Source organism: Parus major, chromosome 2 (genome assembly GCF_001522545.3).
Source record: "Parus major isolate Abel chromosome 2, Parus_major1.1, whole genome shotgun sequence".
Taxonomy (NCBI): domain Eukaryota; kingdom Metazoa; phylum Chordata; class Aves; order Passeriformes; family Paridae; genus Parus; species Parus major.
Window position 1 is genome coordinate 52,115,237 of NC_031769.1, and position 15,255 is coordinate 52,130,491.

At 36.9% G+C, this 15,255-nt stretch overlaps 1 protein-coding gene across 6 annotated transcripts in view; it reads right to left on the minus strand.

The window, feature by feature from the left end:
- The window catches only part of TNS3 (tensin 3), a 166,131-nt gene that overhangs the window by 121,214 nt on the left and 29,662 nt on the right, over positions 1-15,255 (minus strand). For 5 of the 6 annotated variants that reach the window (XM_015618189.3, XM_015618188.3, XM_015618184.2 and 2 more), the window contains one exon: positions 8,138-8,175. Coding sequence is in view for 1 of the 6 variants with exons in the window: in XM_033511984.1 (XP_033367875.1) it covers positions 2,449-2,460 (12 nt within the window). In the remaining 5 variants the exon portion in view is untranslated. Of the gene's footprint in view, positions 1-2,448; positions 2,541-8,137; positions 8,176-15,255 lie in introns of those variants that run through there. The other variant, XM_033511984.1, reaches the window with a different exon arrangement.

The window sequence follows — 15,255 nt, forward strand, 5'->3', positions numbered from 1 at the left end:
TGGCTCTCTGGGACAGATTTGCCTCTCAGCCAGCAGAGTGGAGCTAGAAACTCTGCAGCAACACCTGGACAACAAAGGTGGAGTTTCCATTCAGAACAGCTGCTGAGTCCTACAATGACGCAATTCACAGTACACAGAGTAGGTTACTGAGCAGAGGGGGCCTCATGCCTCATGTCATTTGTAATCCTTAGAATAATAAAAAGAAGATGCAGCCCATGCAACAGAGCAAGCTGCAAAAACAAAAAGAAACATCAGTTCTGTACATAGCACAGGCTGTGTCATAGGGGCTACTTACCTGACTACACAAGGACAACCCACTCCAGCTTGAACACTCAGGAACAGCTTTTAACCACTAGCATGGGAGAGACAGCATTTGTCTCTGTAAATGGTTATGAAAAAGATCTACCTCCAATTCTCAATGCTTCTTAAATCATAAATTATTTACAAAAAGGAGAAAAAAAAAAAAAGTAGGACATTGTTTCTTCAACTCCCAGCTTGATCTCTAGATTACCACTAAAGAAAACAGATCTCTTGCAAGTTTATCTGCTCTCCCCTTTGTCTCCTCAGTGGGCTTGCAAGTCCAAGGTTTTAATATGCTGCATCTCTGCAGCTCATTTTGTGACTACCACTCATGATTCACTATCTATCCAACCAAACACCCACACTTCCATACATGGAAGATGTTAACTAAGCTGTCTTAATAGCATGTCTATTGCTGGAAGCAAGGACATCATCTGCCTTGGTGACCTCTTGCCTGACAAAGCATGTAAAACCTCATATGCTACCTTGAATAACAACCACCAACTCTCCTTGCAAGCCAAAGTGACAAACCACCAAGCAGAGTAGTGCCCAGATAAAAGAAACAAAGCCACATGCACCCTGCACCACCACCACAAGCAGCAAACACCTGCATCTAGGGAAAAAAGACTGTCCTGAGCTGTCCTGAGCAAGTGATTACCTTGTACTTATAAACTGGTTTTGTTACTGTCCTAATTAGCAACACCTAAGGTTAAAGTAGATAAACATGAAATGTCAATTACTTTCCTCTCACTGCATATACTAGGAAGAAAGAATGAATGAAAACACCAAAGGAGTTGGCAAGTTAGCTGAGTGGTGCAGTGGAAGAGATGAACTAACATTACATGCTCATGTAATTAATAATGTGAACCACTTATTATGGAATAAAATTATCATCACTGACATACAAAAATATAATCTCTGTTCTCTCCCTTCCCTTCACTGATGAAAACTCTTGAGGAATCAAGCACATCTCTACCCCTATGGCTAAATAAAACACAGCTCTGCTGTAATCTTCTGGCTAATTACAGCTGATTCACTGCCTAAGAAAAATCCATTTTTCTGACACAAGAACACTGGGGACATCCAGTGGACAAGAACTTCAGAAGCGAATTACAGATCTCTGCAGATTTGTGGTATCTTATTCAGGCAACTCTGGACTGTGAGAAGATGAGAGCTAACAATAAAAATAGCACTTGATTTTTTCCTTCTCTGAGCTCCTCTATACCTGAAACAGTTATATATACCAAACTGACTTTACAAAAAAAAATTTCATCTTCTGGTTCTGTGTCTTCTGCACTTCCTTTTTACAGAAATCAAGACCCATGTCAAAGACTTTGATGTTCTGCTCCTGTTTCTGATCTACAAAACTCAATGAACCACCCAAGATGCACTGACTTTTTTTTTTCTTCTAACTCCACACAAAAATAGCACATTTCTTCCCAGATGAAGCAAAATAGCCAAGATCTTGCTGTATCCCAACTTCAATTCTCATGAGCAGTTGAAGCAAATCCTTCCACTGTTAATCCAGACACAGGCTAAAAGCAAATGAGTTTTTTAACCTGTTAACAGGTAACAGCGAATATTTTGACATCCAAACAAATTAGGTTGAGAATATATGAGTGGCTCCAATTCTTTTTCCTAGTTTTCAAAGGTCTGGGACACACTAAAAAATAAGCTTTAGAGAAACAGTATAGAGCTAAAAAGCAAAACAACAAGACTTAAATCCAATAACTATGCAGAGATAGGAAACCAAGTATAAAGGTCTCAGACATTGGTTTAAAAAGTTACACACTGTGTACCAACTGCACAGAACAATAAACTTCAGAAAGTCTTTTCTGGTCCACCTACTGAAGCTACAGCTACTCTTAAAGACATCTACAATAACCTGGTTTGTCAGCTTTCAACAGTTTCTTTATTCTTGTAAGAAATGTACTGCATATGCATTAGTGTAATATATCATAGCTCCACACCAAGGTGGATTTAGCTTCTATGTTTCTGTACAGTCACATATTAAGAAGCAATATCAGAATGTAAGAAAGCTGTGCCTACTTTCATAAAGTTACCTCTTCAGTGCCCAGCACATAGACATAGAGGTACATTGTTAGTCTATTCACAAATAATCAAGCAACTATTTTCAAGACAAATTACCTGTTCTTGCATACACAGTTAATATGAAAACATTTTCCTGGTGTGATATTTCCTGCATTGAGCTCTAGCTTGAGAAAGTCCCACATTGATGGAAAAATGATTAAAAATAATTTTTTATGAAGAATTCTGATTACAATGAATCTGCTGGAAATTTTTCTTCATATGACTGTAACATCAGTCACATCAGTTAATGAGTAACTGACTAACATGAGATAAATGTTAAGTCAAACAAACAAAAAAAAAGTCAACAAATGGCAGGCTATCTGGCGCTAGGGAAATAAAATCTGTCCCCGCTTGTTCTTAACAGCAACACGATAATGCCCCCCCCCAGCACACAACAGTTCATTGGCTGGGATAACCAGTAGTTGCATTTCAGTGATTTTTTGTTTTTTCACTTCCAAATGCATACTTCCTTTTTATCTTCTTCCTTTTTATTCTCTTTTTGTAAGAAGTATTTGATTTTTCAGAGGGAGAGCCATCTTCAAAGAATGAGCCAGTTATTACCAAAGGTGCATTTCAAAGTCCAAATCTCAAACACTATTATATTGCTTTTGTAAAAGCAATTTAACCACATAGCTATAATGAATCACTTTCTCACCAGCTACAGCTTTATCAAGTAAGAAATTCTGGCATGCTTGCACAGGTTATGTGTAACACAAACTATGTACAGGGGGAAGAATCTTCACCTAATAAAGTAACCTACCAGAAAACCTGTTGTGAACACTCTAGTTCACTATTTATGTTACAAAATTGAGGAGAAAGGGTAAAAAGCCCAACAAAATGAAGTCACTGACATCCTGCAAATAGTGTGAAGTTATAGTCATGTTAGTAGATTTTCTCAGTGTTACATAGATGACTGTCAGAAGCCTATATGGTAAGCTCATAGATGTATTTAACATGAATTTTTACATATATATATACACACACACACATATATATATACACAGATACACATTTATACACACAATCATTTTTTTTTTGGTACACAAAACACATACACCTATTTATACCAATATACACCTTCAGAGTTAAGCCTGGAAAAAAATATTTCTCTGGTTTTCTTCTTCCTGCATGCCTGTCAGTTATTGTTCCCCTTTTCCAACCTACCCTCCCAAAACACTAAGGACAAATGCTGGCATTCATCCATGCTGTGGTATTTCATCTTGCAGTGTCACAGCCCTGACCTACATCATTGAAGTTCTTCAGTTCTCTGAAGAATACATACAAGGCAAAGACGCTTGTTACATAGGTTATTTGGGAAAAATATTTTTAAAAATCCTCTAATGAAACAGAAGGTACTTAAAAGCAAAAATTGATTAGTTTCCCTTGATAACTGTAAACCAGTAAACAGAGATAAAGTCCCTTCCTTCTTCAAATCATGGGATTTGTTCCAAATGAGTTCAGAAGCAAAAGAAAGTCAGAATTTGTGTGTTGCTAACAGGAGTTAAACCAGACAGCAGAAATCAAGATCTTAAAACTAGATTTTACTGGACTTTGCACTAGCCCTCTGTACTGTGGTTTAATTTGCAAACCTGAACTGTAAATGCTAGCTAGTGCCCCACCTGATTTAATCTGTGTAATAGATGAAAGGGCTTTATAAAATAGGTTGAAATTATCTGACACAAATAAGTCCAAAAATATAGTATATTTGTTCAAAATATCTCCTTTTACTACCTCTTCAGCTTAAAAAAAAAAAATAAATCAAAATTTTGACAATTGTATGTATCTGTTTGAGACAACTTCTCCTTTCTTTGTATGCAATCTGACCTCTCCAAGTTTTATGAGGCAGAGATTACTCAGGGAACTATGCTACTCTTTGAGGATTCCATGTGTATATATTTTGGTACAATCTCCATTAGAAAACATTCTTCATTTGCAAAGGCAAACAAAACTTGCAACATTACCAGATAGGGAGGATGGCAGGGAACAAACTACCAGCATGGATTAAATTTTCTTGAATGGAAACAAACTGTGTACCAGACCAGCTCTATCTCAGAATTCTGGACCTATAATGTAAGTATTAGTCTGGCTTCTCAGGATTTCAGTCTGTTTCCAACATCTGAGTAACAGTGATAAGAACTACAGCATTATGATTCCTATGGTCATAAATGGCACTTCAGCCAACAGTATCAGAAGTTTTAGGGTGAGGAGACAGGAATTTTGTCACAACAAACAGCAGATATCACTGCTCAGCCCACAGATTTCACCGCATCTAGTGTACATCTAAGACCTAAGATCTGTGCCCATCAAATAAAAAGATGAAAGATAAGATGAGAGCAATATTTAAACAATAAGCAAAGGTTAAAATGGGGGAGAAGTATGGTTTGTTGTTTTGGTTTTTTTTTAATACATATTACTGGATAGAAAGGAATGTGGTAGCAAAGGGCACCAGCAACATCACAGAAAGATATGAAAGCAGAAGACACATGTGAAACTTGCTGGTCAAAAAGCAAAAATCAAAAATGAGTTTGAAGGTCATTTCAGTTTTTTGCTTTATTTCCCTATTGTTGAAAACCATCCACGTACAGGATGACCCTTTGCATCTCCCTAAGGTAAATTTAATGATTACATGTATTAAATCATAAGGAAAAACATCTTTGCATCAGGCAATACTAAGATGCATACAGCAATTTAGCACAGGCCTGATTTCAATCTGTTACAGAGGTCTGCAAGAATCACGCCGAAGACGCAGTGACCTCTCCAGCATGAAGTTTATAGAAAACATTTGCAAACACTTCTGGAATATGCTTCTTAGCAAGCCAGAAGAGGCTAAATTAGCCCAGAGGGTTGTGAACCAAGCACAATCCTTACACTTTCTCACAAAAAGTAGGAAAATGCCACGTTGTAAAGACGCAGTCCACTCTGTGAGGCCCCAATTCGTCCACTTTTGAAACCGAGAGCATTTTGTTGGATGTTGACATGGAAACACTTGAATATTATGGCATTATTTCTGACTTTCACATATCACAATAGTGACTTTAATAGCTCTCTTGTCATCTTAAAAAATTCCCTCCTCCACACATCAGAATAAAGTCTTAAACATTTACATTCCAAATATATCTTCAGTTTTCCAATTTAAGCTACGTGCTGACTGACTGCTTTTCCGAAAATCAGAAAATAAGCCTCTTGTAAGAAATAACTGATTATTGAATTTGGTCTTCTTCTCATAATTTTTTAATATTCTGTAACAAATGCTAATAATTTCATTTCAGTTATTCAAAAATCGTAAAACATGTCAGTCAGTATCTTGATGTTAGGCTATTACATGCTTTTGGCACTCCATATTCTACTCTTTTCAACAGTTGACACCCAAATGGCTAAGAGCTGAAATGAATTTCCTGTTTTAAACATAAGGCACACATACGAAATTTTTCATCTCCAAAACAAGTTTAAAGAACCACACCAGTCTCCAGAATCATTTAAATATCATCATTTCTGGAAACTCTAGTTCTATGTAGCAACTACCCAAGTAAATCTTTGAGCTACCAACGTTATCAACAAACCAGATTCTTTCTAATACAACCGTCAGAACTCCATGCTGCAATTACTGTGTGGAGAACCAAAGCTACTGTGCAAAGAGGGATCAATTGCATCATCTGGTCTAACAAAAAGTACACCTTTCTACTAAACTATTCTGTTTCTACCAATAGGCCACCATTACTACAGTATTATTACTAATCATTATTATATTTATTTATTATATAAATAGGTGAATTAATATAGGTGATGAAACCCTTTAAAATGTAATACCTTACTTAAAATTTAATTACCACTGTGTATTTCATCATCTTATTTCATTAAAAAACACAGAATTCGCCATTTACCCAGCATACCACACAAAACAGTGATCTTCAAATGCACATGTACCATTTTTACTCAAAATGGGAGATGCTCAACTAACTGACACTTGTATTTACTAGAATTTCCCAAAATGTCCTGAAAAATCACCAAGTCCTTCACAAACCAAAGATTCTTCTCTTGAATTTAGTTACACACCTTGGATGTACTGAACTGAACAAATGCTTGCAAACATCAAGGTAACAACACAGATATTAAGTCTAGATCTTTGGTCTCCAGAACAGACTATAAAACATGCTGTCTTAATAGACAGCAAGTACTAATCAAAAGTTTAAGTTAAAAGAAGGGAATATTACCCCACAAAAGTGCTTCTGGAAAAATAAAGTCCTCCAAGACTGCTAGATTCAGACTGAATCTGTAAGTGTCTCTTATTTACACAAATCTAGCAATGGGGAAAGTAAGTCACAGGAGACCATGGAACTACCAATCTCGTCTAGTGTGAAAGGAACTTGAAGATTTTCTAAAGTAATGAAACTGAACTGACAGAATCTACAGTAATCACTGAAAAGTAATAATATGCTTATACTTCTTATACTTCTTCTATCCCAATGCGAAAAGTTTGCCTTTAAATCTCCACTGTACAAATTTTATATATTTATATATTTGTACAGGTGTGTGCATACACACATGCATGGGGGCGTACAGGCGTGCACGTGTCAGAGACTGAAATATTACAGTTCTTGACTTAAACATTTTCATGAAGGACTTCTAGAATTGTTTTACAAAAGCTGCACAGAATACCACCACACCCTGCACAGAATACCACCACTTCAGAGTGAGGCCTTGGACCACTCACTGATGAAGATAAGATAAAATTCAGGAACTGGGGACATTCACAAAGCACAGGCTTAGCACCTTCAGCAATGAGACCACAGCTCCAGGGCTATCAGCTGCCAGGCTTGAACAGACCCTTGCACCAAAGGGTGGGGGAGAGAGGCTTTGGGTGTGTGTAGGAAAGGCCTCTGGTCAGAGGTAGTGAACATCCTCTGATGTGCAGACCAGCTCAGCTGAGGGACCCTTCTCCTGGGGGAAAGCTTATCCACAGCAGAAGGGGGTGTCATGGCCCATCAAATGGCTCCCCGGACCCTGCAGCAGACCACCAGAGATAATGCAACAGATCCTCAGTGTTGCAAGGGACAGTGTCAAACTGGTGTTCCCACCTGGCCCAAAGCATGTATTAATCCACAAAATTCTATACTCTTCAGCTTCTGGTGGCATGGCGCGGGACCCTTACTACCAAGAAGACCAGATGGAGGGGAGCAACGAGACATCACTGGAACCCTCTACCTAACCCCTGTCATTCTCTCTCCCCCCACCCCCCAGTCACACTTCTTTATCTATCTCTTTCTTTCTCTCTGCCTCTTCTACTATTAAATAAAATACACCAATTTTTTGGCACTGACATCTAACCTTGTTTGGTTTAAATCTCATTTTTGGGTATATTTTGAACCTTCTAAATTCTTTCCAGTTTATACACAGAGAATTAGTGTTCTTTGTCTTTCTGGGTTTAAACTGGATTATAACAGCATGTATACTTTATTCACTCAGATAGATTTTTTTTCCTTTTCTGGCAGAACTGTGTGGTTTGTATTTCACCCACTTAACCTGATGTTTTCAACGTAAAACATCTCCTCCTGTGGGAAGAATGATAAACTCAACCACTGGTGCTAATTTTTCAACTATAGATTTATTTTTTTTCCTCACAAATTAGTGGCAAGAACAATACCCCAGCTAGGCATCTTATTCTTAATAAATTCATACAGATTTTGTTGTCTAAACTTTGAATACATGTAGATCAAAAGCAAGAAGGGAGGCCAAAAACCATGCTTACCTTTTCTTCACATTTTCTGTGGCAGGCATACTTGCAAACTAAAACAAAACAAAAAAACACATGAATGACTAAAAGAATAGGTGAATTGTCCCCTCCATTTCTTTAGATCAGCTTTCTATAAGAGGTCTGGCCAAACTCAAGTCTCTATCTATAAAAGTATTTACATACTTCAAAACAAAACCAAACTAAAAGGAAAACATGCATTTAGTTTTCACCCATTCCTGAAAGATTAGTTAATTACAGCAGTGTTATCAGATTTGTGCATTCTATCAGCTCATGACACCATATGTCTGGTTAAACATCATGAGCTGAATATCTTGACACTTACCTTTAAAGCTTCATATATACCAGAAGTGTTATCATTTAAATAGCACAGATAGTAAGATCAAATTGTTCCCAGTGTAACCTCTGAATCTTAGTCATATCAGCAGCCCCAGAGACCAAAGAAAAGCAGGCTGACTTCAAATTCACAGACAACTAGTACTTGCCAGACTGTAATTTCTGATTATGAAATTTAGGTTATACAGTGTTGCAAACATTACTTTCAAGAGGAAAGCACTTGATTTCTTTTAAATTCCTTCTTCTGAAGAGCAGGAAAGGATGAAATGTGCCAGCAATTTAGATTCAGGAAACAGCATTTAACTTAAAAAGCAGCCAGATGAGCAGTGATGTAACTATGACGCAAAGCACAATAGCTATAATCTAACACAAGCTGTTTTTTATTTGATTTTCCATATGCACTTCCTCCTTTACTCTGAAATGTGCTTTAATTCCATGCAGTGTCTATCCTTTGGGCTACCATGAGCTAACCTGTATTTTAAAGTGAGGAAAAATTTACTTATTCAATCTCCAAGATCAGTAAGCTGCAGAATACCATAGAGGTTTAACTGAAGATTAACTGTGGTGTAACCTCAGACCACTGAAGATGAAAGTCATGCTTGTTTCTTGGTGCTTCCACAGCAGCCTGACCCTACAGGAAAGATACAACTACCAAAACATGAGGTCAGCAAATTCTCTTACTCATTTCAGATTCAAGTGCAACAACAGCTTAATGAAAAGCCCTCATGCTCCAGTCACTGCTCAGGGGAAAAAAAAAGTATGGCTTACAGACACATCTCCTATTCTATCTTGTACATGCTATGTTCACTTATTTTCCCCACATGCAAGCTACAAGCAAGTTCTTCGTTCATAGTGCTTTACAGGATCAAATTTCTTTATCCTTAAAATTTATTAACATTCACACAAATACACTATTAGCATTGATAATGATCTATATCACTTAAAAACTCTATCAACTTTAAAGCAAATTGAAGGCTGCTCTAAACCCATGAGGAAAAACTCAATTTTCTTGCATGACAGCATAGGGAATAAATGGCTAAATTCGTTAAGTGATTTCATATACCGAAACTGTCTATTTAGTAGAATCCATATTTTAAATCAGTATGATTAGCTTTAACTTTGCAAAAGGCTAACAGATGCTCTAAAAATACGCATAGTATCTGCTTATTCTATAAGCTACTTCGAGATTTGCTCCAAAAAAAAAGAAAACAACAACCAAAAAAAAAAAAAGAATAAAATGGTGAATCTGTCAGAAAGCCCTGATATTACAGACAAGGTCTCATCTACTTTGTAGATGCTTAAACATAGATTTCTGTGAGGCAAGATGAAATACAAAACAGATTTCATTCCATTACAACTTCCATGATTTTGCTACTGGTTCATGTAAAACACAAAACCTCTATTAAGGACGTTAAATGCAAGCATTAATTTATTATTTTTTAAGTTTCCACGTACAAGAAAATCAGTGTTTTCTGCACTTGTGAAACACAACAGTTCTTACAGTTTTTCTGGAAACAAATCACTTAAGCAGATGTGAACTTAACCTGGACAGCAACTTCAAGACCCAGTCTTTCAGGAGCATCTCATTCAAATTCATTAGCAGTACCAAAATACAGCATAGAAACTCCATACATAATTAAACTGAGAATACTTCAGAAAGCTATATTGCTATATTTATGAGAGTCAAAGGAAAAAAAGCCTAAAGCTTCCACAGGTAATTAGTTAAATACAGTCAGGTAAAGCTCTCTGACTGAATCAAACCATATTTTTTCAGTTGTTGAGATTTATAACATTCTGAGCATAGAGGTGTGATTCACAAAAACTGCTTCACTCCTCCTCAGCATCCAGAAATACTTTAATCTTATCTAAATCCAGTACTTGCATGGATTAGACTGTGTTAAGCTATTACCTTCTCTTCTTCACTATCTAGTAAAGCTGATTATGATAACAAAAATGATCAGATCACAGACTGTGCAGATGCTGGGAGCAAACAAAGCATTCCTTTGTGCTCATATGCAGAAAGGAGGTTCTCCATCTTCCCTCTCAGCAGAACTTCAAACTGCTCATTGCATACATTTCTCCTAAAAGGCACACCAGTTACATCTCAACAGAAACTGATCGTCAGGCATAATTAATCCAAACTCCAATTCCCTTTTCTTGACAGGTCTGAATTTCACTAGTTTCTGCCCAGAACAACAAAACTTTAAATGACTGGGGCCATTTTAACCAACTATTCTTTGCATTTACCAGATGCTCAAGTGTTCAAAATGTACAATGTAATTTACGTGTGTACTACTGAGGTACAGTAAGCATCACAAGTTTTTGTTTGCTGGTAAGGTAATATTTTTAGGAATATAAGGTTCTGTAAATGTGTTTGTAGATATAAACACGTGTGAATGTATGCACACAAATATATAAACACATACATACACATACTCCAAAAAGCACAGAAATCTTGCTTTTAGCAAACATACACTCAGTGGCTAAAACCAATCTTTAAAAAAAAAAAAAACAAACAAAAAACAAAAACAACCAAAATAAAACACATACACACACATGGCAGGAAGACGGGCAGGGCAGAAGTAGCAGCAGCATTTGAAAGAGATGAAGATATTAAGACAGTCCTATTAATTGGCTCTAAGTAAGCATGCAGACACATCAAGAAAGTGTGAATGGAATAAGGCCATGCTTCAGCAGTCAAGTCTCTAAGCACAGACAAGTACTGGAAAGAAGCATCATTGCCTTACCAGGCACATCCTTTCACAATGCAATTCATATGGGTTTCTCCATTACAACTGCTAGCATCATGAACAGTAAAAGATCCCTCCCTTCACAACACTAATAAATTAAATGTTTACCTATAGGGAGAAGTGTACTTGTTTGATATTTCATTATTTAGAATTTATTGTGCCACAGCTACGATGAATTCTAAATACAATGAATTCTGCTACATCAAAGAACAGTGCTGTCTGGATGACTGCACCCCTTCAGACCAAGGCTGGTTTTAGCTTAGCCTAGGCATTTACTTCCAAAGGCCAAAAGAGCAATATTATACCATAATTGTGCAACCTATGTCTTTTCAGTGCAACAAACATGGAATAGAAAATCCTATAAATAACTGAACAACTGGTATGCTGATAGTATGCTAAGGAAAACACATGCAACTTACATTTAAAAGATCTCAACAAGCATCTCATATTGAATGCTGGCATTCTTCAGGCAAAGCTTACAAGTGAAATGGCACTCAGCTCTTCTCAGGACTACAGCCTAACTGTATTCCAATTCTAAAATACGCCTGAAACAGTGCAGAGGACTTAATGCCACACTCTGTAAGGCTACTTCAGTGAAACAGCTGAATGTCTGTATCCCACACACAAGCTCTCATCAAATACTAGACTTTCCAAATTTATGTTCAAGGATGCTAGCATCAGCTCCACGAATAACTGTCCCATGCTGGCTAGTAGTAAAATGGAGACCAAGACATATTTAGTCAATTTACTGCACTTCAAAACAATTCCTAAACAATCAGGGGGAAAAGGGGAATAAAGGTAAGACATTCCTTTGTATCGAAATGAAAATGTGTTAACTCCTGCAAGTTACCAATATTGCTGCCAGGGTAAATTGGGAAGGATAAGCATAGTGAGTCATATTTTTCAGTCATAAGCCCCAAAGGTTTTGTAAAATGAAAGTTCTGTTTCTTACATTCTTGTGTGCAAGAAGCTCTCTGAAAATCATTAGAAATGTATTTACAAAGTAAAAAACTACTGCTGTAAACTAACCACAGAATGATTTATGGTTTACCAGGACAAAGAGCTTAACCTTTTCTCTCTCAGGTAAGGGCTCTGCACCTTGACACATCTAAGGATTTCATGAACATATGTTATGTCAGTATGTTTCATATATTCCATCACACTGCACACATAGTGAATACGGCTAGTTTATAAAGACAACCTCGCACTTAAACACAGCTTTTATCAAGTGATTCTCTGTGACAAGTTTTTGTGTGTTTATTTTTAAGCAACACTGTGTATGGCAAGTGTAGAAAGAAGATAATTCAGGAACACTCTTGGGGTAGAAACTTGCATATAGAGAATCAAAGAGATGTAATCCAGTTTAATGCCTTTCGAATCCCAAAGAAAAATTACTTGTTCCAAAAACACTCACTGTACAGGCCTGGATATTAATCTTCAACTTCCTGGTGACAAAATAAACTGGGATACCAAACCACAGGCCTAGATGTCTGAAAGATGCCTCCTTTCCCTCAGCATCTCCAAGTCAGCAAAAGAGACACATGCTATTAAAGATAGGTTTTGACAGTAATAGAAGCCCTTGAAAATTCACAACAGAATGTAATCTGCATATAAAGCAAATAAAAAGGTTTGTGCAATCAAGACTTAAGTTTTACAGTTCCCAATTCCAGACTTCTCTCTTAATACCAGGACAGACAGGTGTCAGAGGGTAACAGAAGTGGTAGAGTCCGGCTATTTTAATATGTAGGCCAGTGATACTGCTACTGAGCAACAGCTCACACCTGCAGGAAATGTCCTTCACAAAATATCAGGCCGGTCATTGGCTCTGAAGAAAATATATTTTCTTTTTCTTAAAATACCTTGATTTGGTTTCTGAAAATGGAAAGTATGGCCAGCACAACAGGATCTCCTTGGGGCAGAGAAGAAGAGGAGGCTATCTATGACCAAAATCCCCCAAATGACTACTGGCTACTGTAAACCAGTCTGGTTGAAATGGCTTTGTGAATTAAATGTTGTAACAAGTGCAGTTTGGTGGCTATTTTTATTTCAAAAAGTGTTTAATAATGTTGTGATCAGATCTTTATAAAAAACTCATACTGCCACACATTTCTGCTGACCCCTTCCTACCAACTTTGCAATGATTCAACTTAAGAAAAAAGTCAAAAGGAAAGCAGCATGAAAATCAGACACACAAAAATTACCAGCAGCATTAAAAATAAGTTGGTATGTAATTTCCTATGAGGCAGTTTTGTGCATTTCTTCCCCCACCCCACTTGGTGTAGGGGGTGGAAGAAGTGTAGCCTAGCTGTAAATATTAGTCTTTAGATGCAAAAGTAAACACTTTTATTTTTAAGAAGTTACCAAGAAGTCACATGCCAAAGATGTCACAAGTCTAATAGCCACACTACAGCATCATCTGCTGGTGCATTTTTTGTGTTTCAGATATTATGCTTGATTTTCTTTTGTTCTTTTTCTCATATTCAGGAAACCATTGTCTCCTCATCTGAATACTGCTCCCACTACTTCATGACAGTGACATTGTTTTTGAAGATGAAGGCTAACAGTCATGGGTAATTAGTGCAGAGCTTCAGCATTTTGTTAGTGGGTGGGCAATACAGTGTTGTTAATGAACTTTCCCACAGATTAAATATTCCATTTGCTGTTGCCAACAACAGCAGTGGACAATCTTTATTAAGAGGAAAGTATTTTGGCACTACAGCTGCAATAGCATGCTCTTTCTTTTCCTTTACTCCCACCTTCTTCCTGTCCTGTAGAAAAATCTTGACCACAAAAGGGTTACAAAGGCAGAATGCTAGCAACAATGAAAATGTTTCCATGTTTTTAAAAATACTCATACAGTAAATTTATCCCATCTTTTTAAGCTACACTTGCCAGTCAATTAGGAAATTGTTATACCTTACTCCAGCCTAGAAACAAAGGTTATTTTTAGACCTCCTCCCTCCAGCTAAAAAGATAACCCTGTGTTGCAATGTTTCATCCACAAAACCATCTCAACCAGGCTGTGGTTTACTGTAGATGGCAACCCACATGAAACCCAAAAAATGGCTAGACTGTCTCCAGGACTTTCTTCTATCTTCAGCTGCCAACAGTGTATGATCTCAAGAGCTTGAATGTCTGTGATGGATCTTGAAAACATACCCTGCATAAATTATGCTAAGAGCAAGGATCAAAGAAAACTAAGAAGAGATCAGCTTAAAACGGGTGATCTCCAAAATAAATAAGAACACTGTTAGATTAATAAGTAAGGCATTGTTAGATTATGTGGGTAAAACCTTATAGGTCTAGAAGTTCTGATTCACAGTTGTTCTTAAGCTCCTACAGAAAATGTAAGTGACAAAGACCATCACCAGATGAGAGCACAATACAGGCTATGAAAAGAAATCATCAATACAATCTGAATATCATCGATCTGATATGAATAAGTACTTAGTTGTAGGCTCTCCAAGTGTATTTTTTTAAATCTCACTAATGACAATAGATGGAAATGCTGCGCAAAATCACTTAACAACTCTTCCTCTTACCTATTTACAGGGTTCAGATCCTGAATGTATCTAGGAGTTATGCTTGTAGCATGCTTTAAGTGTCTTGATGCTTTCTTCATGTACCAAAACAAACTCTTCACTATTAAAACAATATTCATCACCCATCTTTTCTTTAAATAAATTTCATCTTCCTATACATTATTTTTGCCTTCCATGGTAGTTGTTCCCCCTGCCCCACCCCTTGTTTTGAAGACAAAAAGATGAAGTTGTTCTTGAAATGCATCAATATTTACTTTGAGGTTACTCTCCTCACATAGCATATCAAGTTCATTGCATTCAAATTATATACTCTAAAGACACTACCATTTCATTTCAGATTTTCTTATTAGAGCAGATAATTCTAATTTCCACTTACATTTATGCTACCATCAGGGGGGCTAAGCTTATAAAATTGCAGGAATATTGCAGATGCAATGCAGTAGTCATTAGCTTTTCTGGCAAAAACTGTGGGGTGGGGGATCAGATT